Source organism: Takifugu flavidus, chromosome 6 (assembly GCF_003711565.1).
Source record: "Takifugu flavidus isolate HTHZ2018 chromosome 6, ASM371156v2, whole genome shotgun sequence".
NCBI lineage: Eukaryota > Metazoa > Chordata > Actinopteri > Tetraodontiformes > Tetraodontidae > Takifugu > Takifugu flavidus.
The window spans coordinates 7,354,201-7,377,173 of NC_079525.1; the positions used below are offsets into that span (position 1 = coordinate 7,354,201).

The 22,973-nt window shown below is 40.2% G+C and overlaps 4 protein-coding genes and 1 long non-coding RNA gene across 7 annotated transcripts; 2 read left to right on the plus strand and 3 right to left on the minus strand.

Annotated features, from left to right (window-relative positions):
- Positions 1–912: 912 nt before the first annotated feature.
- On the plus strand, positions 913–2,873 carry LOC130527523 (uncharacterized). Its single transcript, XM_057036153.1, has 3 exons — positions 913–1,261; positions 1,941–2,321; positions 2,407–2,873. The coding sequence occupies exons 1-3, from the start codon at positions 1,072–1,074 to the stop codon at positions 2,529–2,531; spliced, it is 696 nt and encodes a 231-aa protein (XP_056892133.1). The 5' UTR covers positions 913–1,071; the 3' UTR covers positions 2,532–2,873.
- A 7,722-nt stretch (positions 2,874–10,595) lies between these two features.
- On the minus strand, positions 10,596–14,930 carry LOC130527520 (B-cell receptor CD22-like). Of its 3 annotated transcripts, XR_008951050.1 has the most exons (10): positions 14,245–14,930; positions 13,582–13,746; positions 13,003–13,347; positions 12,831–12,930; positions 12,705–12,758; positions 12,258–12,518; positions 11,783–11,867; positions 11,482–11,521; positions 11,109–11,278; positions 10,596–10,982 (listed from the first exon to the last, which is right to left on the minus strand). XR_008951050.1 is itself a non-coding variant. In XM_057036147.1 (9 exons), exons 4-9 carry the CDS (start codon positions 12,820–12,822, stop codon positions 10,931–10,933), a joined length of 726 nt encoding a protein of 241 aa, XP_056892127.1. In that variant the 5' UTR covers positions 12,823–12,930; positions 13,003–13,347; positions 13,582–13,746; positions 14,245–14,905; the 3' UTR covers positions 10,596–10,930. The 3 variants fall into 3 exon arrangements, 1 of the variants encoding a protein (XP_056892127.1); XR_008951049.1 differs by lacking the exon at positions 12,705–12,758 and having other exon boundaries at positions 14,245–14,929; XM_057036147.1 differs by having other exon boundaries at positions 12,705–12,930; positions 14,245–14,905.
- Positions 14,931–15,797: 867 nt separating this feature from the next.
- LOC130527550 (uncharacterized) lies at positions 15,798–18,795 on the minus strand. The gene is made up of 5 exons (XR_008951052.1): positions 18,724–18,795; positions 18,595–18,641; positions 18,265–18,447; positions 16,630–17,879; positions 15,798–16,133 (listed from the first exon to the last, which is right to left on the minus strand). It is a non-coding gene; the product is annotated as an uncharacterized LOC130527550 (long non-coding RNA).
- Positions 17,170–19,077, plus strand: LOC130527537 (lysozyme C, milk isozyme). Its single transcript, XM_057036169.1, has 5 exons — positions 17,170–17,323; positions 17,553–17,723; positions 18,562–18,625; positions 18,766–18,810; positions 18,927–19,077. Exons 1-5 carry the CDS (start codon positions 17,170–17,172, stop codon positions 19,003–19,005), a joined length of 513 nt encoding a protein of 170 aa, XP_056892149.1. The 3' UTR covers positions 19,006–19,077.
- Positions 19,078–19,304: 227 nt separating this feature from the next.
- On the minus strand, positions 19,305–21,100 carry LOC130527532 (small integral membrane protein 28-like). Its single transcript, XM_057036163.1, has 3 exons — positions 20,864–21,100; positions 19,572–19,972; positions 19,305–19,440 (listed from the first exon to the last, which is right to left on the minus strand). Exons 1-3 carry the CDS (start codon positions 20,960–20,962, stop codon positions 19,395–19,397), a joined length of 546 nt encoding a protein of 181 aa, XP_056892143.1. The 5' UTR covers positions 20,963–21,100; the 3' UTR covers positions 19,305–19,394.
- Positions 21,101–22,973: the final 1,873 nt, after the last annotated feature.

Genomic DNA, 22,973 nt, shown 5'->3' on the forward strand with positions numbered 1-22,973 from the left:
TTGTCTATTTGTGTTTGAAGTCACATCCTGTCACCGTCTTGTGTTTACCGTGGACAGATTTATATCTGAACAAAAATCAACTCGATAGATTACTAGTGAACTGATAATGCGAATAAGAGTTTTTAATACAACCGGACAGGCTGTGGGGGCATATGTTGTCTCATCTTTATTTTAGTTGCCAAAAACTGTCCTCTTTTTGGATATTTGGAAAGGATTGTGAGCAAGAGACTGGCTGTTGATGACAAAGAAATACTGAGGGTTTTCCAGCAACCCCCCCCCAAAAAAACAGTGAATAATAAGAAGAATTTGATCATCTAATGAATGTTTTTCTGCTTGCAGTAAAGTCAGAGACTGATACTTTTATACTGCCTCCTGTTCATCCAGAGCAAATATCAGGGTGGCATACTTGATTAACACTCAGGGTCAATTAGAGATGAAGCAAAACAAATCAAGCAACAGCACCAAAGCAAGTGGTATAATAATAAGGTTGACAACCCTGCAATGTCATAAATGTCCTGTAATGGCCCAGGTAAAAAGTAGGGGTTGTTTGTTTGTTTGTTTATGCAATACATGTGTAAAATAGTTTATGTCACTGATAAAGATCCACATTTGATCACAATTATGATAAGCTATATTTGCAAAACACTGGGAAATGTTTCAGACCAAAGCTGTGATTGGTCTCGCCGTATCATGTCGTACAGGAGAGAAACCAGACGCTTGCAAAGCATGTAGGAAATTCTCAACACATGACAATCCACACGGATGAAAACCATACGTTTGCGCAGCACGAGGGAAATGTTTTACAAGAAAACAAACTATAAAGCCTAAATAAAACGCATATAGGACCCCACGCACAGGAACCTCTTTTTGTTATTCTTGACCATGTTATATTCAGCCTTCAAAACAAAAAACTTATTGGAAATGACTGCTACTGTAATTAATGTGCATATGAACATAAGAATCTTGTAAATGAGCAAAATCTCCCCTAAAACTACGTCAGTGCCGGAACGGGAATTAAGGAATCCGGCTTACCGTGTTTAGCGGTGGTTAGCTTTGAATTTCTCTTTATACATGACCACTCCGTTATTTATAATGTCTTCGGGTGAAGACTTGAAGTCTTTCGTGAAAAGGTTGCTAACTATTGCTGCGGAAGACATATTAGTAGCATTTCAACAAAAGATTAGCGAGTATGAAGAAAAGATCGATAGTCAGCATCGACTTTTGGAAAAATTGAGACCAGACACGACGATACTCCCTACCGGTGAAGTCTAAAGCTTTTTCAAACACTATCGAGTATAATTGCTGCATAAATACGTGTGTATTGTCTTTATGCATAATGCTTACAGAATATGCACCTTTCGAATAATCTTTAGAACTCTTTTGGTTACCATATAAGACTCGGTCTTGGCCCGTGTGCCCTGTTCTCCGCGCGTTTTTAATGTTTTCAAAATAAGTGTAGTATCATCTAGTGGTGCTTTCTGTTATAATCTCAAGTGAGTTGGATTTGGCAATAGTCTACATACTCACAAAACATTCCGATTCAGAACGCTGGCAGGCTATTCATGCAATTTGACCTTTTCGAAAAAAACACTAAACCACAACAGGAGCACAGACCAGGGCCATATATGCTCCAAAAGAGGCAGACTTTCTCAAACTCATCGAGCATTTAAAGGATTAATTTTTAGTCATCTGCTTCGTCTTCTGTCCAGTTTTAAGAAACGCGTAACTCTGGTTACTGATGTCTGCAGAGACCTCACAAACCAGCTCAAAAAGGCTGAATTAAAGGAAGCTTTATGAATGGGTCACACAGGGCAATTCACCAAGAAAGTGGAGCATATTTCACCACTTAATATTTTGTAGTCTATTTTTTACTACTTTTAAATATATATATATATAAGCTTTATTTATAAAGTGTCAATAACAATGAATTGTCTCTCCAGACTTTCCACAGCAACATGCCTATAAAGACAAGTGGGTTCTTACTGACCATCACTGGAACTATGGTCTGGCCTCAGATCCTCCACAAATAAAAGAACATCTGTCCAGCACTTACAAGAAGGAGCAACCTGTGATTCAAAACAATGAAATGCTTCTTTCTATTGATCAGGATCATGACCCCAGTGAATATCCTACTTTGGACTTGAATCTTGATGATTCTCTACAAAAGACTTTAGCCATCATGTCGGTAATGAATTCTGAGGAATCAGAACCAAACCTGCAGCTGTTCTCTCACAGCACACATGAGGACAGTAATCATAAGGGAGATCAACAAAATGACTCTGGATCAACTCTTCGTAAACAAAACCATCCACAACACAAAGGTGAGCTGAATAGTCCCAGTATTCACAGCTCAGCCAAGCTTCAGCCTCATTCTAATTCAGTCTTTTTTATTCTGTGACACTCTAGATTTTCAAGGGCAACATTTTGTCATGTGCAAGGAGGAAGATGGGGAAGTTCTCATCAACCGGGGCAGTGGAACACTGAGAGGAACTCTGGTCTGGACCCAGAGGACACAAAACCTCAACACATGAAAGAGGAACATCTCAGGATCACTGCGGACGAAGTTGTATTGAAGCAGGAGACTGACGCATCCCTTTCCCCCCCTAGTTCTGAAGTATACAGGGAGGTTCAGACCCTAAATCCTGATAAAACTACAAAACAGTCTGTGACCAAGTTGCCACTTTTGAATCCTGTGATGTCAGAACCAAACAGTGACCCACTGCTGCTGCTTTCCACCAGCTGTCGTGAGGACAAAGTCATAGGTCAAAGGAAAACTAGACGTGGTGGCTCTCGGTCAACCAAGCAGGACAAGAATATAACACAACCCCGACAGCGTGCAGGTAAGCGGCATGCTAAAGATGTTCAGAAACCTAGCAAACTAAAAAGAAACTGTAATTCTGACAGAGGTGAAAAGTCTTTAAAATGTGATACCTGTGGGAAACATTTTAAATTTAAGTCCACTTTGCACATTCACATCAGAATTCACACAGGTGAAAAGCCATATGTGTGTAAAACATGTGGGAAATCTTTCACACAACAAGGTCACCTGAGTTCTCACATCTTAATTCATACAGGTGAGAAGCCATATGTGTGTTTGACGTGCAAGAAAGGCTTCTTACGAAAAAAGAGTCTGCGCGATCACATGATAATTCACACAGGTCTGCAGCCACATGTATGTGTAACGTGAGAAAGGTTTCATTCTGAAGAAGGACTTGACCGCCCACATAAGAACCCATAATGCCGAGAAGCCACATGTTTGTCAAACATGTGGAAATGCGTACACGCTAAAATCCACTCTGAGATCTCACATGCGAGTCCACAAGTCGAAATAGACTTTATAAGATGGGAGGTGTTTTACATCTCAGCTGGGAGTTGTTCAACTACAGTGGATTGCAGAAGTTGTCGTACCCCTTGAACCTTTCTACGACCACAAATGGAAATATGCTTTATTGGAATTTTGTCTTAAAGACCAACACCAAGCTGCACACTCGTAAAGTAAAAATTATACAGAGTACAAATTATATATCTACCTTTTTCTGCAATCACAGCTGCATGTCTTTTGGGGTATGTCTCTACCATGTTTGAATATCTACAGACTATAAATTTTACCCATTCTTCTCCGAAAAGACACTCAGGCTGAGTCAGATTAGATGGGGAGCGTTCGTAAATGGTAGCTTTCAGATGTTGCCACAGATTCTTGAGAGAAGTATAACTTTTAAGTGGGCCAGTTAAAATATGGAATATATTTTGCAGTTTAGCAGGTATTCTTTACATATTGCCCAAAATATGGAAAGAAGAAAACCCCTGAGATGTTGTGTCCAGAGTGATCTGCAGTGTTGATCAGAGAACCTTCATCCACATGTTTCCTCACATGGCATCTGGCAAACTGCAAAAGGACTTCTTATGGTTTTCTTTTTACAATGGCTTTCTTCTGGCACCTCTTAAAGGCCAGATCTGTGCAATGCACAACCAGTAGTTGTGCTGTGGACAGATTCTTGAGCTGTGGATCTCAGCTAACCCTAACCTGTGAGATTCAAAGCTTTTTATTTCCCAACCTTGCTTGTTGCACAGAACAGCTGTATTTGTGCTGAAATTAGATTACAAACATCATTCAACAATCATCAGGTCAACTTCTGAAGGCAATTGGTTGCATTCAGAGAAAAGGGGAATGAATAATTCTTTGTATGGTTTTTCACATTAAATTTCAGTGTTTGTGGTTGTGACCAAAGGTGGAAACATTCAAGGAGTGTGAATACATTTGCAAGCTACTATAGATAGTCGACACAGTTGAGAAGCCATGTTTGAATTTGTACAGGTTTTGTTCAAAGAGGTTGTTGACTCGCGCACAAAAACATCCACATAGACAAGAAGCTGTATGTTTTTAAAATGTGGAAAGCTTTCATAGAATTAGCCTGTCTACCCCCATGAGTGGTAAAGTGTCCTGTCAGTGCTTATTAACTGAAACCTCAATTGTATAATGTTAGGTTCAAACAACCTGAAACACGAGAAAAACAAATGAGGCAAAGACAACAGTTTGGAATTTACTTGCAAGGAGAACGGAGAGATGTGCTCAGTTACAGATCTCCAACACGTTCTGACGCACACCTCCCGCCATCCTTCTTTTATTGAAATGAGAAGGTCCCTAGCTACAGAAGTCCTTCACTGATTTGATTAGCTTATCTCGCAAACAGCACATTCTTCTATATCAGACAGATTAAGAGAACATCTCCTGGGTTCGGCCCTACAGCTCTGTCTCCAGTCAATGCCACTTCTCCAACAGCCGCCGCCGCATTTCTGTCGCCCTCGACCAGAGAAATTCGAGGTGACATACCAAGCATCACGAACCTTAAGCATTAGCAAATAATAAGAAGCATTAAGTAATGAGAGACACTACGGCAAGAATAAGGAATATAACAAGGCAAAAGCAAATAAGAGATAACTTTAACATAATGGATCTAACATTTCCCTCCTGTTTATCACATATTTGCTTCAAATTCTCATATTCATTTAACAACCTCTTCCAGTAGATTTTCGGTTGCAAAGTCATGTTTATGAACACAAATACATTTACACTCAGGGGAAAATTAGCTCAATTCCCTCATAGTCTTCAGAGTCTGTAGTCAAATCCGGTTCTTGTCTGCTGATTAAGGGATACAACTCGGCCATTCGGTTTTCCATGGGAGCGATAGCTGTGGTGATAAGGCGGTTAATAAGAGAACGCAGGCAGGGAATACAACAACATCCACACAAGGTAAGGATTGCAGCAAAAACAGCTACAGAAATTAGAATAGATGTAACCAATGTCTTATACTTCCCAAACACATTCATCCATTCGTCCCACATCGCGGTCTTTGCTCCTGAGTGCTCTTTCATCTTGCTGTTCAGGGTGTGAAGGCTTCTATGGCCAGTGTGAGACTCCCATCTGACGCAGTGTTGTTAGGAATGAAGGTGCAACATTGATCTCCGAACACAGCACACACCACCTTTCTCAGCTAACAACATATCCACTGCGATCCTGTTCTGGAATGCCATAAGGGAAGTAGCCGACAGTTGGCTGTGAACAGCCTCAAAACCGCTCTGAGTCCAATTTCCTAAACGTTGAACATTGTAATGGATGTAGTTGATCCTGTCTACATTCTTATTTATTGTACACCACCAACAGATCGAAGATTCAAAACCAGCAGCTACTTGATCCACTAATTTATACTCATCTGGAACACCGCGTGGAACACCGATGGCGTCAATATACGTAGGAACATTTTCAGATAACCATGTAGATCTTTTATTACGACGTCACTGTTCAGGCATAAATCTATGCGTGTGAGTGACTAATTGACCAGCTGACGTAGGGAACACAGAAATTAGCATAAGAAGTGTTTTTAAGCACATAGTCCTGTATCAAACAGTCTCTCATTCCCACACCACCAGAAATAAAATAAATAACAGAGACACAACTTCAGAACATTATAATGCATGCATGAGCCGCAGGGTGCAACAAATGAACTTTCCAACAGACAAAAAACATACATCATTTTACAGTAAGAACAGTTTTTCGTTTTGCATTGAAAATTGTATCAAAACTACTCTCAGAACGAACAAGCTATTAAAGAGGTGTTAAAGAAGTGAAGCTGAAATAATGGAGCTGGTGAGCTTCGGGTGAATGAAAAGCTTACAGGTCAAATACAGCATAAGAGCTGACCTGCTGTTGCCACATTGGTCCTTTAGGTTGTTATTTGCACTTCGCTTGTCATGCCGTATTTTGGTAACATTCAATCTTAAACCTGGGGGTTTCCAGAGGTATCATACAAATAAAAACACGCATATGAAGAAAAAGCACACTCCCAAACATCTAATTGCATTCTGTAGCCACTTGGGAATCATTTGAACTTATTCGGTTTCAACTGAGTTGGAGACTTTGTATAGCTATTGTGATTATCAGGAATACTATGATTACAGTTAGCACTGAGGCTAGTATGCTACAGCATCAGCCAATCGTCCGTATTTCTCTCTTCTTTTTTTTTTTTTCTTTCTTCTCTTTCTCGTATTATCTTTTGTTTATTTTAACCGCTGCTGTCCTTGTGATGTTTGTGAAATTGGTACACTATTTATGGACCATAACCTGTTGAAGTAGCCTCCCTAAATGAGTCGGTGGCTCTTAAAACTTCACTGACTTTCGGGTCTACCCAGACTCTATTCGTCTAAGTCCACCCTATTATCAGACTTTGCATCACCTTCCCGGTTGGAGTTTTCAACAGAAATGACCTTCTTGCAATGTGTGAGGTGTACCCAGTTGATCTTTCAGCTATTTTAGCAGCAGTAGGTGTAGACAAAAGAACTTGGTAAGGTCCTTCCCACTTAGGTGAATACCAGTGGTTTTTTTTTACGCTTCTCACTAGGACCCAATCTCCTGGCTCCACCGGTTGGATTTTCTGTTGGGAGACAGAGGGCGTCTCAGTTTCATGACCTTGTTTTTGTTTTTCTAACATTTTTCTCATGTAATCAGCTAGATTAGACTCATCATTTGTCTCCCAGTAGTTTGTGAACTGAGGAAGCCTGTACGGCTCTGATCATAAGTCTCAGGATAGGTGAATGAGGATGTACTTGTAGACTGTAGAATCGACTAATTGTGTCCACTTCCAGTCTCTCCACATTCTTCATCTCCTCTCTTATGCATTTCTTCTCTTAATATCCATTAGTTCTTTCAACTAAGCCTGCGCTCTGAGGATGATAGGCACAATGGTGTTTTAAATCAATATGAAACATAACACTGATCTTTTTAACAACTTGATTTACAAAATGAGTACCGTTATCAGAGTAAATTTTTTCTGGGATACCATATCTGGGTATGATATCTTTGCAGAGTGCTTTAGCAACTGTTAGCGCATCTGGGTTTTTTGTTGGAAATAGTTCTATCCATTTTGAAAATGCATCTATTATGACTAGACAGTATTTCTTCTTCCTTCACTTTTATTTAATTCTATGAAGTCCATATGTATAGTTTGGAATGGATATTGGGGAGCAGGAATTTTCCTCTCCTGGGTCTCAGATTTCCCTGTGAATTGTGTTTCGCACACGTCAGACATGTTCTGCAAAAAATTTTTTGAATAAGAATTAAATCCATAGGTTGTATATGCTGCTGTATCTGTCCTACCGTCCCTCCTGTTGAGACATGTGTTACACCATGGCTCAATATAGCAGCCCATTTATACAGATTTTTTGGTAGGATAGGTTTTCCTGCTGGTCATACATAGATTCTTCTTTTAAGGTTGCTCATTTTTCTTTGATGAGCCATCTACAAACAAAAATGCTCCAGCTTTTAAAGGTTGATCTAAATCACTTCTACTTTTTGCAGTTTTCAGCTAATTCTTGGCAGTCATGTGGTTCTCCGTCATCTGTTTTGTGCCTTTCCTATGTCTTTCCTATGTCTTTCCTATGGCTATGTCTCTCAACTTACTTTGTTCCATCTATGTCTCTCAACTTACTTTGTTCCATCTATATGTCTCTCAACTTACTTTGTTCCATCTATATGTCTTTGACCACGCATACCCATGGGGGTGCGTTGAGCGTGTAATTCTAAGTGTATCAGTGGGTTGAGGGTCTAATGCCTGTGGTGTATATGTTGGTGGCAATGCACACGATTCACGAAGGTCAGGATACAAGCCTCCCACCCCTGCTGCTCTCTGTTCTACATCCGCTTCCCCTTTCTCTGCCGACTTATCTGTTGCCTGCTCTGTCTGTCTGTGCGCGCGTCTGCTCACTGCGCCTGTCTCATCATCATCTTTTTCTGTGAAACATTAACTGTTTGTTCTCAACCTCGTCCTTTCCCTCCTTTGCCTCCATTTTCGACTTGGATCTAACATATAATCACATGAATTTGATTACATATGTTTGCAAAATGCCCATTGGGATTTTTGGATCAATTTCTCATTGAAGAGAGGTAGCAAGTGGTACTGCAAAAAAAGTGGACATCAGACTAATAGTGTTCTCATCCCGTGAATTTTCATATTGTAAAAGAAAAAATGGGTTGTATTCTCTGTTGTATTGATTATCATCAAATTTATTTTCATGGCCATGAAAACTTGGTGTGGCTTTGAAAATGCATCTATTATGACTAGACAGTATTTCTTCCCTTCACTTTTATTTAATTCTATGAAGTCCATATGTATAGTTTGGAATGGATATTGAGGAGCAGGAAATTTTCCTCTCCTGGGTCTCAGATTTCCCTGTGAATTGTGTTTCGCACACGTCAGACTGTTCTACAAAAATTTTTTGAATAAGAATTAAATCCATAGGTTGTATAATGCTGCTGTATCTGTCCTACCATCCCTCCTGTTGAGACATGTGTTACACCATGGCTCAATATAGCAGCCCATTTATACAGATTTTTTGGTAGGATAGGTTTTCCTGCTGGTCATACATAGATGTCTTCTTTTAAGGTTGCTCATTTTTCTTTGATGAGCCATCTACAAACAAAAATGCTCCAGCTTTTAAAGGTTGATCTAAATCACTTCTACTTTTTGCAGTTTGTTCAGCTAATTCTTGGCAGTCATGTGGTTCTCCGTCATCTGTTTTGTGCCTTTCCTATGTCTTTCCTATATCTTTCCTATGTCTTTCCTATGGCTATGTCTCTCACTTACTTTGTTCCATCTATGTCTCTCAACTTACTTTGTTCCATCTATATTCTTTGACCACGCATACCCATGGGGGTGCGTTGAGCGTGTAATTCTAAGTGTATCAGTGGGTTGAGGGTCTAATGCCGTTGTGTAATGTTGGTGGCAATGCACACGATTCACGAAGGTCAGGATACAAGCCTCCCACCCCTGCTGCTCTCTGTTCTACATCCGCTTCCCCTTTCTCTGCCGACTTATCTGTTGCCTGCTCTGTCTGTCTGCGCGCGTCTGCTCACTGCGCCTGTCTCATCATCCACTTTTCTGTGAAACATTAACTGTTTGTTCTCAACCTCGTCCTTTCCCTCCTTTGCCTCCATTTTCGACTTGGATCTAACACATATAATCACATGAATTTGATTACATATGTTTGCAAAATGCCCATTGGGATTTTTGGGATCAATTTCTCATTGAAGAGAGGTAGCAAGTGGTACTGCAAAAAAAGTGGACATCAGACTAATAGTGTTCTCATCCCGTGAATTTTCATATTGTAAAAGAAAAAAATGGGTTGTATTCTCTGTTGTATTGATTATCAGAAATTTATTCTCATGGCCATGAAAACTTGGTGTGGCTTGGAAAATGTATTTCTCTATGAAGAAATGTTGCCTTTTTTTTTAGAAACTGGTGTCTTTTCCAGATATGGATATTTGTGAAAAAAAATTCTGTGAGTCTCTCTGACAGACTGTTGAAACACTTGTTGGAATTGTTATGTGCTGCTGTGCAGAGAAAATTCAATTTCTTTTCCTTATAAGGTTCTTTGCTTAAATTCCATCCTTGTTTTTCCCACAAGACACATCTTATATATTTCAGATGTAACATAAATGTATTGGCATCTGTTCTTTGATTAAACCGCTTTTAAAGTAAATTTTCCTTTGATTCATCACATGAGCATGAAGGTTTTTTCCCTACACTACAAAGGAATAGGCAGCACTCAAAAAAGCTCCAGTCTGGGCCAAAAGAACTCAGAACCTCTTTGGGTCTAAAGGGGAAATACTGTGGAGCAGTCAACGAGGGAGGAGACTGATATTCTAATATTATGACAGGTCAGATGTCATGTTTTTAGCTGTGCTTTAACACTTGACAGGGTAAAAGGTGACACATGTGTTCTCTAAACACTAGAGTCCACCATGAAAAACTTGTAGTTTGTGTATACAGTATTGCTGACTTGGTCGTGTATTCCACCCGGCTAAGGCTTCATCTTTGCTGCAGGAACGTATTTTTCATCTGAACACTGACTTCAGGAGCATTTTTTTGGCATTATAAAAGCCAAAATGTAGACAATAAGGAAAAGTTCCATCTGAAGGTTGGGATCCATTTTTCGGGTATTGGGAGTATCGTGAGTGAGTTACTGACTGTGAATGGTAGGAGGCACTGTGACACCCCTATTGTGTTCGAATGCGACTGCAGAATAGGAAGTGGTAGCCATGGTTGCTTCCCCTGCATTTATTACTTTCAATTGAACAAAAATAAAACCTAAATTCATGAACTGATTGCAAAAAATCAAGAGGGTAATAAATACTGATACAGAAAGGTAAAAAATATATCAAGCTGTTGCGGTCGTGTGACGCGAAAAACCAAGTATTAAGTAAAGAAGTAAAGTAAAAAGAAGTAAAATATGTTCATGTCATGCACACAAAAAAAATCTAATTTTTGCTGACAGGAAGTGGGTTTTCTAGTTGGGAAATTTGGTTCTAAAAATGCTTCTGATGACTCATTTCACCAACAGAACAACATCGGAAGATAAAAACACAAATGAAAGGTTTCTACTTGACTGTGCTGTAGATTGCATCAGTACTGTCCACGGCACCAGTTGTCCTAAATAAGGGGGGGAAATACAAAGTCAAAAGTGCAGCTTTGGCAAAAATGTCCACAAAACACAGAAACAGTGAAAATCTTAATGATAACAGTTTAAGGATAAATGGCAGGAGGGCAGTGGCTGACCTCGGGGCAGAGCTGAATCTGAGAAAACTGACTTCAGAGTACTGCACATCTTCTTCCTCCACATGTTTTGGCTCGAGGTGTCCAGATGTTTTGACGTTGGAGCACAGATCTGTCTGGGCTTTGGGGAAGTGGACGCTGGTATATTCCTCCTCCAGCTTACTGGATATATCCTGCAAATGTAAAATTCCATTCATGACTGTGCTTCTTTCAGTCAGCTTGATGTTTGAACTGATTTGAAAATTGCTTATTTGCTGAGCTCCTTAATGGAGGCCTGGAATCCAAAAACTGAAATGGAAGATCAACTAAATGTCTCCTCTCTTTATTAAACTGCATTTAGAGATTGACAGGATGCTTCTCAGACAAATGAGTTTACCACTTTTGTCTCTACTGACTTCTTATGTGTGTTCTTCTTCCTGGTGATTTAATTAAAAAAAAAAAATTAATAAAAGAGTAGCAGCAAATCTAAATAATAACAATTGGAAATATGTAGAATAATTCTGCATGTATTTAATTGCATCTGAGTGTGGTTTGGTTGCCTCGTACTGATGTCACCGCTGAATCAACACTGAGTTTAAATATTGCATGTTTCCCGCATTTTAATTCCTTCTGCAAATCATCACGTTGCCTGTAAAAAGCCTCTCCATATGAAACAGGGTCCGAAATCATCAACTTACCTAAACAAAACAACAAAGACTCCTGTAAGTCCAATAAGGAAAATCCCAACACCTGATCCGATGGCTGCCAGTTTCCATGGCCAAACTGCTCAACGGAAAATTAAATAAATGAACAAAGTTTGAGATTTTTAACCCTCTTTCTGCAGAACAGACACAATCCCATCCCTGGTTATAATGCTGGTTATTAGTAGCTGTTGCTGACAGTGAACTGAACAAGTTCAAACAGATCTGGAAACTGGAAAATTCAATTAAATATTTAAAAATTAAACATTTTTTATACTACTTAAAATTCAACGGTCAAGTATGTAAGATGAGTCTGAATGAAGCAGTGATGACACAAATATTAAGAACTAAATACACACAGAGTAAAACACAGTAATAAGTTTAAAATTATTATACAATGACACATGTCTACAGTTGTTAGATTCAATTCTGATTTACACATTTTACCTGTAATGAAGAAAGAAAAACCCACCTGGGACAACAGTCACATTCACTGTAGACTCACTGTGTCCTAACAGGTTCCAGACTCGACAGGAATAACGTCCACTGTCTTTGGCTGTGACCTGAGTGATGACGAAGTTCTGCTCTGATGATTTTGATGAGTTTTCACCCTCCTTGTACCAGCTGTAATTAGCTGCCGGGTTAGCATCAGAGCTACAGTTCAGGGTGATTGTAGTGTTCTCCTCAACCTCACCAGAGGGACTCACTGACACTAATGGACCTTCAGGAGCATCTGCAGGACATCACAACAATAAGAATGTTACTACAGAACAAGAAGGTGGGTGGTGCACATATATGTATTTATACATACATCAATATAGCGACTGAACAGTAGTGAACATTCTAAACTGGAGACTCATCATCCTGGATAAACACCCCATAATCAGTGACTGAATCCAAATCAGTCTTATTTACTTACACACTGCAGGAGAGCGGAAGGATTCGTATCCTATAACAGTGCAGGAATATCTGGCTGGAGAATTTATACTCAGGGAAACATCATGAATTCTTGTGGACACCGTCAACTTTCTCATCATTCTTGTACCATATGTAAGAATTAAGAGACGCTCCACACTGACTCTGACACGTCAGCTCACTCCTGTTGCTGCTCTCTTGTCTACTCACACGTACCTGCAGCACTGGGTCTGTCATCAACAAGCACACCGTTACTATAGAAACAACTGCTGACGTCAACACACTGACATGCTGAGAGTTACCTGGTACAGTCAGTCTGACTCCAGGTTCACCAGTTAATCTCCAACCACCTGTGTTTGTTCTGATCATGAACTTGTAGACAGCTGAGTCGTTCTTATGCACATTTGTGATCCTCACAGTATATCTGTAGTAGTAGTTGTACTCTGACTGATAATATAAATACTCTTTAAAGCACGTATATGAATGATGTGAGTTGGAGCTGAGTTCCACATCAGAAGTTTTTATAACCCAGAAAGTATCGTATGGTACCCAGCTTGAATATCTGCAGTTGCAGCTGATGTCGACTGTTGATCCTTTGACAACACAGATTTCAGTAGAAGTGGAAGTCGCTGCCTTGACACTCACACCTGTAACACACAATGCACAAAACTGCTCTTACTGTCAAACAATGATTCAAATCACAATATGACACAGGCACAGAAAAGAACTGTGGCCAGTTGATGTCCAAATTCTGACTTTTACTGTGACTGAAAGGATCATATGATTGACGTTGGAGTTGTTGCTGGTTTCTACTTTAACACAGTGAAACTATTTCTGCATCCGTGTGGAGATGATATTATGTTACAGTTTGGTGAACTCACCAGAATGTCCTATTTCTTCTATCCTACAGGTGCAGTAGTCAAGAATATTGTCTTCTGGAGCTGCATAATAAATGTTTCCAAGGATCTTTTGTTCAGTCTTGAACAAGTTACAGTTTTGTTGACCATTGGTGTACTTCACTCCCCAAACATCCTGAGCCTGTAGAACTGGAAAATATCAGAAACAACAATCAGATACATTCAGACATTCATAAAATAACCAGCTTCAGAAAATAAAGCATTAATATTTAAATCTTTAAATGATTTATTTGAGGATGTGAAGAAAGCTTTCAGTAGATGACTGCTATAAAGGTGATCCTGCGTCTGCTGTGTTTTACTGTGTTGGGTGGAGTTACTGGAACTTGTCTGAGTCTCTGGTTCATTTGTTCAGAATCAGAAAATATTAACACACAGAATCTTTGGCACTTTCATAGATGTTTTTTTCCTCCCCCAAAAAATAATACAAAACTAATATGTGATGAGGGTTATTCAACTCAGCACCCAAGCTTGTTCCTTCCTTTTCAGATTATTTCAGATTATGGTTATATTTCAAAAAGTTTAGTGTCAATTCTGATCACAAAATCATCTCATCATCGTCCAAATCAGCCGTCTGTTTTACTGTAACTGCTGAAGACAATTTAACTATTTCAATGCGAAGACATTTACCTGGAGCGATGAGGAGAAGGAGGAAGGCTGCTGCAGCCAACCCCATGGCTGCTGCTCTGCTGCTGCAGGTCCAGACGTGACCGTTCAGGTCAGCTCAGGGCAGGCGGCTGGTCAGCTCTCTGAGCATGAGAAAATCAGCTCTTGGCAGCTGATCAGCTCTCTGAGCTTGAGAAAAGAGCAGTCAGACCGTCAAGACGTCTCGCTGAAGTGGAGTCGATTTTCTACGAACTTTGAAGAAGTAAAACATGTTCTGTTTCCTTCCTCTTTCCATGATTTATATGCATGGCTGGTAGAAAATACAGAACCATTTAACAAAAGAAAAAAAGATGTAATTTTGATGCTGTAAGTTTTCAGGATTTTCTTTTAAAGAGTGTAAAAACAGATCTGCTCTGTGAGTAAAACAGACAGTCAGTGACAGTGTTGGTGGTAAAGTGGTGCATGTGCAGCTGGTTCAGGCGGAAGCTACCACAGATACGAGGCAAATGAATGTTTAAAGCACAACAAACGTCAAAACAATTTGATAACCGTCAACTATATTAATTAAATTCAAAGCTGTTTTATTTTCTTTAGAGTGAGTTTAAAATGAGTCTCAATTAAGTGTAGGAATTAAATTGAAAACAAAAAGACAGTTGAAAACAGAAAATTTCAGAGGTTGTGTGCAGAAAAAAAACCCAAAAGTGTGAAGTTGTTTGCACTAATTTTAGACACTGAGGTGTCAATGTTTCTGTAGCAACCTTAGAGGGCAGATCAAGTGTGAATTTATTAGATTCTTTCTTTTTTAAATTGATTTAATGGCTACACAAAACACTTCCAATCATCCTTAATTTTACTTTTCCAGTTAGAGGGGGCGACACAAATGGAAACAACTCCGAACCTACTGGAAAAACGTATTTTATCAATATCACATTGAAAAACACCTCTACAGGACAACACAGCCCATCACACAATTCTCACACTTTGATGTGCCTTCTTCATTTTCTGAAAAGTGAATAAAATTCTGATTATGTAGACACTATTCCGTATCCCCCAGGCCGCACACGCCCCCAAAGAGGAAGAAGGTCCGACTGTTTCCTGAGTGTTGTTAATTTCAGTGTTCATAACAAAAAGTTAGCAAATTCCTTTCTTATTAGGTTTTTAAGATATCTATAGTCTGGGTTATATTTATCTAGATGCCAATATGCAGCGGAGCCTCGGTCCCAGCAGCAGCAGCTACAGCAACCATGAGTTTAACAGCAACAACCTTCATCCTTCTCCTCATCATTCCAGGTAATGATTCAACTTCACTTTACCTTCAAGAGTTTTTGTGCCAAATCTACACATGCTCACTTAAAATGCTGATCCAATCATAGTGGACAAGAATCATTTTAGGTAAAAATAAATAAATAAAACACTGAAATAAACATTATTTAAAAAATATGAATAGATAAATCCATAAAAAACTGTTCTAAATGGTAACTTCTAATGGGTTACAGATGGGTTCACTGAGACACTTGATCAGAAAGTAACAAGTATGGGTGAAGAGTTACAAACAAAACTGAACACTTTTAATGACATTAGTTTTGTGATTTCAATTTATTTAAATTGAGTTTTCAATACCAACTAAAATTGCTTCAACTTGATCAAAAGTTCTTGGTACCATTTGGATATTTTCTTTCTGAACACAGTAAAACACAGCAGACGCAGGATCACTTTTAAAGCAGTCATCTACTGAAAGTTTAGCTTCAGCATTGATGAGGGTGCGATCATTTGGATCAGGATTTGACTGATTCATCAGTTCCTGGTTTATCATTAAAGGTTTTCAACTTTCTTTTTCAGAACGGCCAGTGAAGGTGACCAGCATCATGCTGACTTTTATCAGCTTTGTTCCGGCTGCTTTTCTCCTTTGGTGTCTCTGGATGAGGTAAAGTGGTTAAAACCCATCACCCAACACCAACATCAGAGCAGCAGACACACAGTCAGTGAGTGAGTGAGTGAGTGAGCTAGCGAGCTAGCTAGCTGTTGGGGGGGGGGGGGGGTCGGGTCTTTTACCTACACCAAGGAGGCTATTTGACAGTCGGCGGTTGTTTGTTAGCAACTCAAAAAGTTCTCAGCTGCCAAGAAAGAGCTGATTCATTTTTGGTGATGGTCTGGATTCTAGAGGGATTATAATCTTTGCTCTTCCAAATATCAAAGCCAAAAGGTTTGGTCGTAAAGCAAACCATCCTAACATGTTATGTAGCCATGTATTCCTACTGTATCCCTATATACCTGTTTATACCCATATACTATATTACAGGTGTAACTCACAAAATGTGAGGAACTTGTGCTTGTTCTTTATTTTTAGTCTAAATAAACATATTACATTTTATGTAAAAGAAAAGGGTGCTACATAAAGTTTGACTGTACCTATTAAAGAAATGAGCACATCCTTCTCCTGTACGGTTGTATGTTCTTCTTTGTTGCAGCTCTACTGTTCTTTGATTTAATTTCATTTGTTCTTTCTTCATTTGCTAACTGCATGCTCTAAGGAAACACACACAAACACACACACACAGACACACACAGACAGACACACACACACACACAGTGACAACACTGACACCTCATCTTCAGGATTTGTAAATGTCCTCTGATGACATGGGAACATCAACTGTTCCCTTTTCAGCTTTTTTGGTTTTGTTTGGTGGGGGTGGGCGTCTTTCCAGTATGAATAGGGTGTAACCTGTCAAACAGAAAAGATGTATTCATGCACACAGATCATTTTTCTGCCCTCCAGCTCTATTGAATTCCAGAAACCAAAGATATGATTTCTTGGCACGACTGTCAGTGTCAAACACTGAGGGAGGGACTTTTATCAGACAAGAACAAAAGGCATCCTCTGAGATTGGACGCTGGTGACTCCACAGAAAACATATATGTCATGAAAAAGGGACTTGTCCACATAGGATGGAGGGTAAAATGAGGGTTCTGCTGGTGCTCCTCTTGAGCTGTGGTTTGGTTGACAGCCAGCCAGTGAACAAATGTCATCTGCAGGAATTAATGATCCAGGCGACAAAAGGAAAATCGAATGGACTCAGTGACAGAACCTTCATGGCCAAAAGTGAGTACCAGTTATTGAACATTTGTTGAAGTGCTCAAACGTTTATAAGTGATGACAAAAATCATAAATATCAAACTCTGATGTGTGTCATGGCATAAAACAAAAAATATTTCTAAATATGTCAGAGTCCTGGAATACATGGCATTATTTCCCATTTAAATCTTCTCTGGTGCTGATGTTTATATAAAAAGAAATAAAAACACTTCTTCATAATTGTCTCGTTATCCAGTAACTTGTGCTGTGGAGACGGTGACACGTTTTAACACCAGTGCGGTGAACCAGATGACCCGCACTGGAAACCGTGTCTGGAAGTTCTATGGCATTTTCCAGCTCACTAATGGTCTGACCTGCAGCGACGACACAGCCCAACTCCCCAACATCTGTGGAGCGAACTGTACTGGTGAGTCTGGGCTGTAAAGATGGGCTTCCTTTGAAGTCCACCCAAACCAGTACTGAATATGTTCCCTCTATGTTTAGATCAGTCTTTCAGATTTCTGTATCTTCATAGTCCATATCAACATAGTCCATGTGCTTAAATTGTAAATCCAGCATGGAACTAGGAAAACATAGAAAAAATCTGACTAAATATACCAGCTAGAAACCACAGACTGGCTTAGAAACACAGACAGGGAGATGAAACATACTAGACAGCACATACTGGAGACACAGGTAAAAAAAAGTCATCAGGATAATAGGGAGAAAAGTATCTTTTACATAAACAAGACAAAGAGGACCAACAAGAACGTGACCTCATACAAACACCTGATATCTGATATTGTTCCCTTTGACATTCACGTAATAAAATAGATGACACAGGTTTGTTACACCATAAACAGATCTAATTTCAGGTTTAATATTTAGTCTCATGTACATTAGATAATAAATCATGCCGTAACACTGCCCCAGCAGTTTATAGGGGTAATGCAAACTTTTAGACTTACCTGTAACTTCTGGGACAAATGTGCAGAACTGATGAAATGTGGAGTCTGCGGGAGGTCACGTCTGTCTCCATAGACTCATTTCATATAAATTATGGTTGAGATGACCTCTTCTGATTGGCTGCATTGTGCCAATAAGTAGTCAGGTAAGCTTTGACAATGAGGGGAACTATGGGTGATCTGTTACTGACAGTAAGAGAATCACAAGAAGCAGAGTTTGGAGATAAGTCAGGAACAATGAAGAAGGTGAGAAGAAAACCGAAACAAAGACAAAAATCATTAATATAACTTTGGTTTCAGACTTCCTTGACGATAACATAAATGATGACTTACAATGCCTGCTGAAGAGCTTCACCAGCCTCATGTAAGTTTTTTACCTTCTGAAAAATGATAAGTTCTCAGTTAACTTTAATATTAGAGAAATTCACATGTAGTTTTGTGGTATTGTTATTTTTTGCAAACCTTCAGTCAGAAGTAAAACCAAGTGTATTTCTCTTCTGACAGTAAAGGAGGGTTCAGTGGGGAAAACTTTGAAGACATAAGAACAATGTAAGTTATTATTTTGCCATCAATTGCTTAAAATCACAATATAAATGTGAAACTTTAACATCTTCAACTCAAGACATTGTAATTCCTAATATTTTAGCTCTTCTTTTTCTTTGCAGGATCATGTTTTTCTTGCCTGGACATTGCAAAAACCAAAACGGCACCGAGTACTTTGCTGATTGCAATAAAGTAACATAGTTTAATATTCACTGCACAATTTCCTGGTTGTGTGTTGCACAACTTATGGTACAAATAAAGTAAAGCATGTCACCTTTAGTTGTATTTTATGACAGTAAAATAATACAAGGTTCTAAAATATGAGAAATGTCATGGAAAAATAAATGGATTTTCTGCTGTCATTCTCAGTTCTAACCAACAGAGGTCGCACCACACTGAGCCAAAACCCGGCGTGCTGTGTGTGCGTGTGTGTGCGCGCGCGCGTTCTTGAATTGTTGCCTCTGTATTTTGTTGAAATCGAGCCGTTAGTTCAACAAAGACCATTTTTCAATCAGCTTTTATTGATGTACAAACAAAAGTCACTGGAAGGAAACACTTATTCCACCTTTGATCTGATCTGATCCTCAACTTTATTCAGCTCCAAAAGGAGGTTTTCTGGACCCAACGAATGACGTGCTGAAGGATATGTAGGAGTTTCAAGAGGAAGAACTGCAGCATTTACTGATATATAAGTTAATTTCCAAACAGTAAAATCTCATGAACTTGAAGACCACTGACAGCCTGAAAGTGCACCTGCTCACACGTACCGCCCCCCAGACTTGAGTTCTGGACACAGCTTGGCCTCCAGGTCTTCTATCTTTATGGACTCTACATCTTTGGAGCTGGACAGGCTGGCAGCCCGAGTGATCTTGGTGAGTGTTTCCTCGTACGGTGGAGGCAGGTAGACCATGACAAAGACTCCGTCTGAGCCGTCGGAGCTGGTGCTGGTGTGGCGTTCTGCGTTCCTGGTCAGAGATGACAGGAACTCCGGGTCCTGGAGGTCTAGTGCAATGACGTTGGCCAGGGTTAGCTTGCTCCGGGAACACCGGCGGTAGATTAGACCGACCACAAGCGCCAGCAGAAGGATGGAGATGACTGGGAGAACGACGTAGACCACCAACTCTGACCTCCTGTCCCCCGCATGGTCAGAACCGCTCCAGATGTAGCCCTGATTAACCAAGATCATTTCATAGGTCTCAGGACACAACCATAAGTTTGTTTGTTAGGAGACATTTGTCGTGAAACCTTCCTTCCTGCAACATGCTGAGAACCAGAAAAATACAAAGCTACATTTCTTTGGCCAGACAGGCCGTCAGAGAGAGGATCCTCAGACACCAGGAAGCTTCTCTCTCAAGCTTGATCCAGAAAAGAAGGCCAAGGCTTCGCTTCTTCCAGCTGTGCACAACAACATGTGGTGACACCGTTTACGTTGGCTCACTGTCCCAAATTCTGTCTGCTTTTCAAGCAATTAGTTAATGCTGCCTGGATGAGCCGGCGGCCTGCAGACGGACAGGACATGAACTGGACATGTTTTAATTCTTAATCTGTCTGAGTGTGACTCTGCTTGTCCTGAAAAGGCCACACTTCAGGGGGCATTGACAGGATTACAGATGACAGAGAAAGGCAACATCCAATCTGTTTCTGCTTAAATTAAATAAAGACATGGCGCATCTGAGAACAAAACATCCATCCAATGTTTCGTTGCTATCTCATGAGCCAAATGTCACCAAAATCCTAATTTCACACAAGTCTCATGTGTAAATGTGACCTGTTAACAGCAGCACTGGTGTAATTCCTGTGTGAACGCCCAACCTGGAGCATCAACACGTCACACGAAGCAGTGATGCTGTTTTATCGCCCTTTCTTTTGCGTTTTTTGGGCTCCTCTAAGAGTCACACAAATGTTCTCAGCGAGGCTGCTGCTGGACAGGTGTTTTCAAGAGTTTTCCAGCCCAGAAACTGTCGTCAAACTGACATTTTAGGAGATGAAGTAGATATTTCTCTTAAATTTACTTTATTCTCAGAAAAGACAAATGATGTGCAGGTTTTTCTCTACACACCTCTTTCTCCAGTGTTGAAGGTGTTCCTGTCACCCAGTCGTAAGACCCCCTTCCCGCAGGACCAAACCTCATCCAGCTGCTCTCGAGGAGTCGTCTCATGATGATGATGATGATGAAGATGAGGAACAGATGAGATGCGTGTTTGTAGACTAAATATGCAGAGACCAACGGAAGAGTCCAGCCGCTGTTATCTTGTAGAGTAAACAGGAGAGTAATAGGGAGGGGACCAGTGTTGGTGACTGGGAGGGGGGGTTAGTGTGAGTGTGAAATGGGCAGGACAGAAGGTTCAATGGGAGGAGCCAGATGATGCTCACATGTGGTCACATGCAGGATGGCAACAGGAATCAGGCCAGTGATGGGATTTAGAGGATACTACATTATAATGGCTGTGTGTGTGTGTGTGTGTGTGTGTGCGTGCGTGTGTGTGTGTGCGTGTTCAGAGTCTCTGCCATTAAATCAGTGATAGAAAAGGGTGGCGCTTGGCCTCAGATCAAATCAACTGTTGATGTTTGTCAACATAATCACAAAAATGGATTTGTGATTATGGATGTGTGGGAGTGATGAGATTGCGTTTCCAGCCCAGCGGCCCAGATCAGCAATAAGCAGCAGTTGATGAATGGCTATTTATTAAAATCATTTATTTAATTGAATTGTACATTGGTTATAAGAAAAATGTAAAAACAAAAACCCTCAGTGATCTGCTGGAGTAAAGTGTGTGTGTGTGTGTGTGTGTGTGTGTGTGTGTGTGTGTGTGTGTGTGTGTGGTGTGTGTGTGTGTGTGTGTGTGTGCGTGTGTGTGTGTGTGTTATGTTAATCCCACCTGTGTATTTTGATTAAATATATGGATTAGTTAGAGATTTATCCACACGTTTGACTGTATAGAAGATCAGAAAGCTGGTTGTTTAGGACAATCTGAATACTTATACTTTTAAATCTACATCCTTTCAGTAGTTCAGTACTGGACAAGATTGATGTAATTCACTACATTTTCTTACTCTTCTTCTTATTCATCATCATCTTCTTCTTATCCAGACTGACAAATCAGCCAGATCTTCATTCCCTCTGGTTTTAATCCTCGACACTCCTCTGATCAGGGATTAGAAGAATCTGCTGTGACACACTCGGACACTCTGTGGATTTATTTCATCCAGATGTTCTTGGAAGAAATTTAGACACAATAATTTACTATTGACTGGATGGAGGAGTTTAAACATCATAGTGCCCATGGCACAACAAGACCAACAACAATATCTTACCACTCTCCTCATGCAGTGCACGTATCTGGGTCCTGGGTGTCAGTCTAGACCGGAAAGGATGGATGGATGGATGGATGGATGGATGGATGGATGGATGGATGGATGGATGGATGGATGGATGGATGGATGGATGGATGGATGGATGGATGGATGGATGGATGGATGGATGGATCTGCACCAGGCTGTTCCCTTGTCTGAGGTTAAGTAGCTTCACTCAGCTCAGTTAATGAAACAAACAGCTTCCAGCTGCTGTTGGAGATGCTGATCAAAGATGTGTGTGGTTGTGAGGTTCAACATCTGTGTGTGCGCGCGTGTTGGGTGGGATTTGTCCCTGACGGATTACTATCCCTGGCGTGCAGCTGTAATTACTCCTCACGTGGCAAAATAAGTGGTCGGAGATACCGGGAGCACATTCGGGCCTGCAGAGGTGGAGCAGAGGATCATGGGTAAATGTGATGATGCAACTTTGATCATTAACAAGGTATTTGTAACTCATATGTCAAAGGATCTATCTACCTATCTATCTGTCATCTGTTTGTTCATCCTTCCATCCATCCATCCATCCATCCATCCATCTTTCTGTCTGTCTGTCTGCCTGTATGTCTGGCTGGCTGGATGTCGTCAGAAAGAGATGGACGGGAACCATCTTGTGGAAAATGTACTTTGGTTTTCTTGTATTTATTTGTTAATGCGGGCTCTGATCACATTAGCCCAGACTCATCCCGATCAGTTCCTTGTTCATATGTCGCGCTGTTTCTCGGGGCAGTTTTGAGGATTTTCTCTGACTCAGTAAAAGACAGCATCTGTAATCTCATAAGAGGCTTAGTTTTTTACTGAAGTTGGATGTTGCTGGC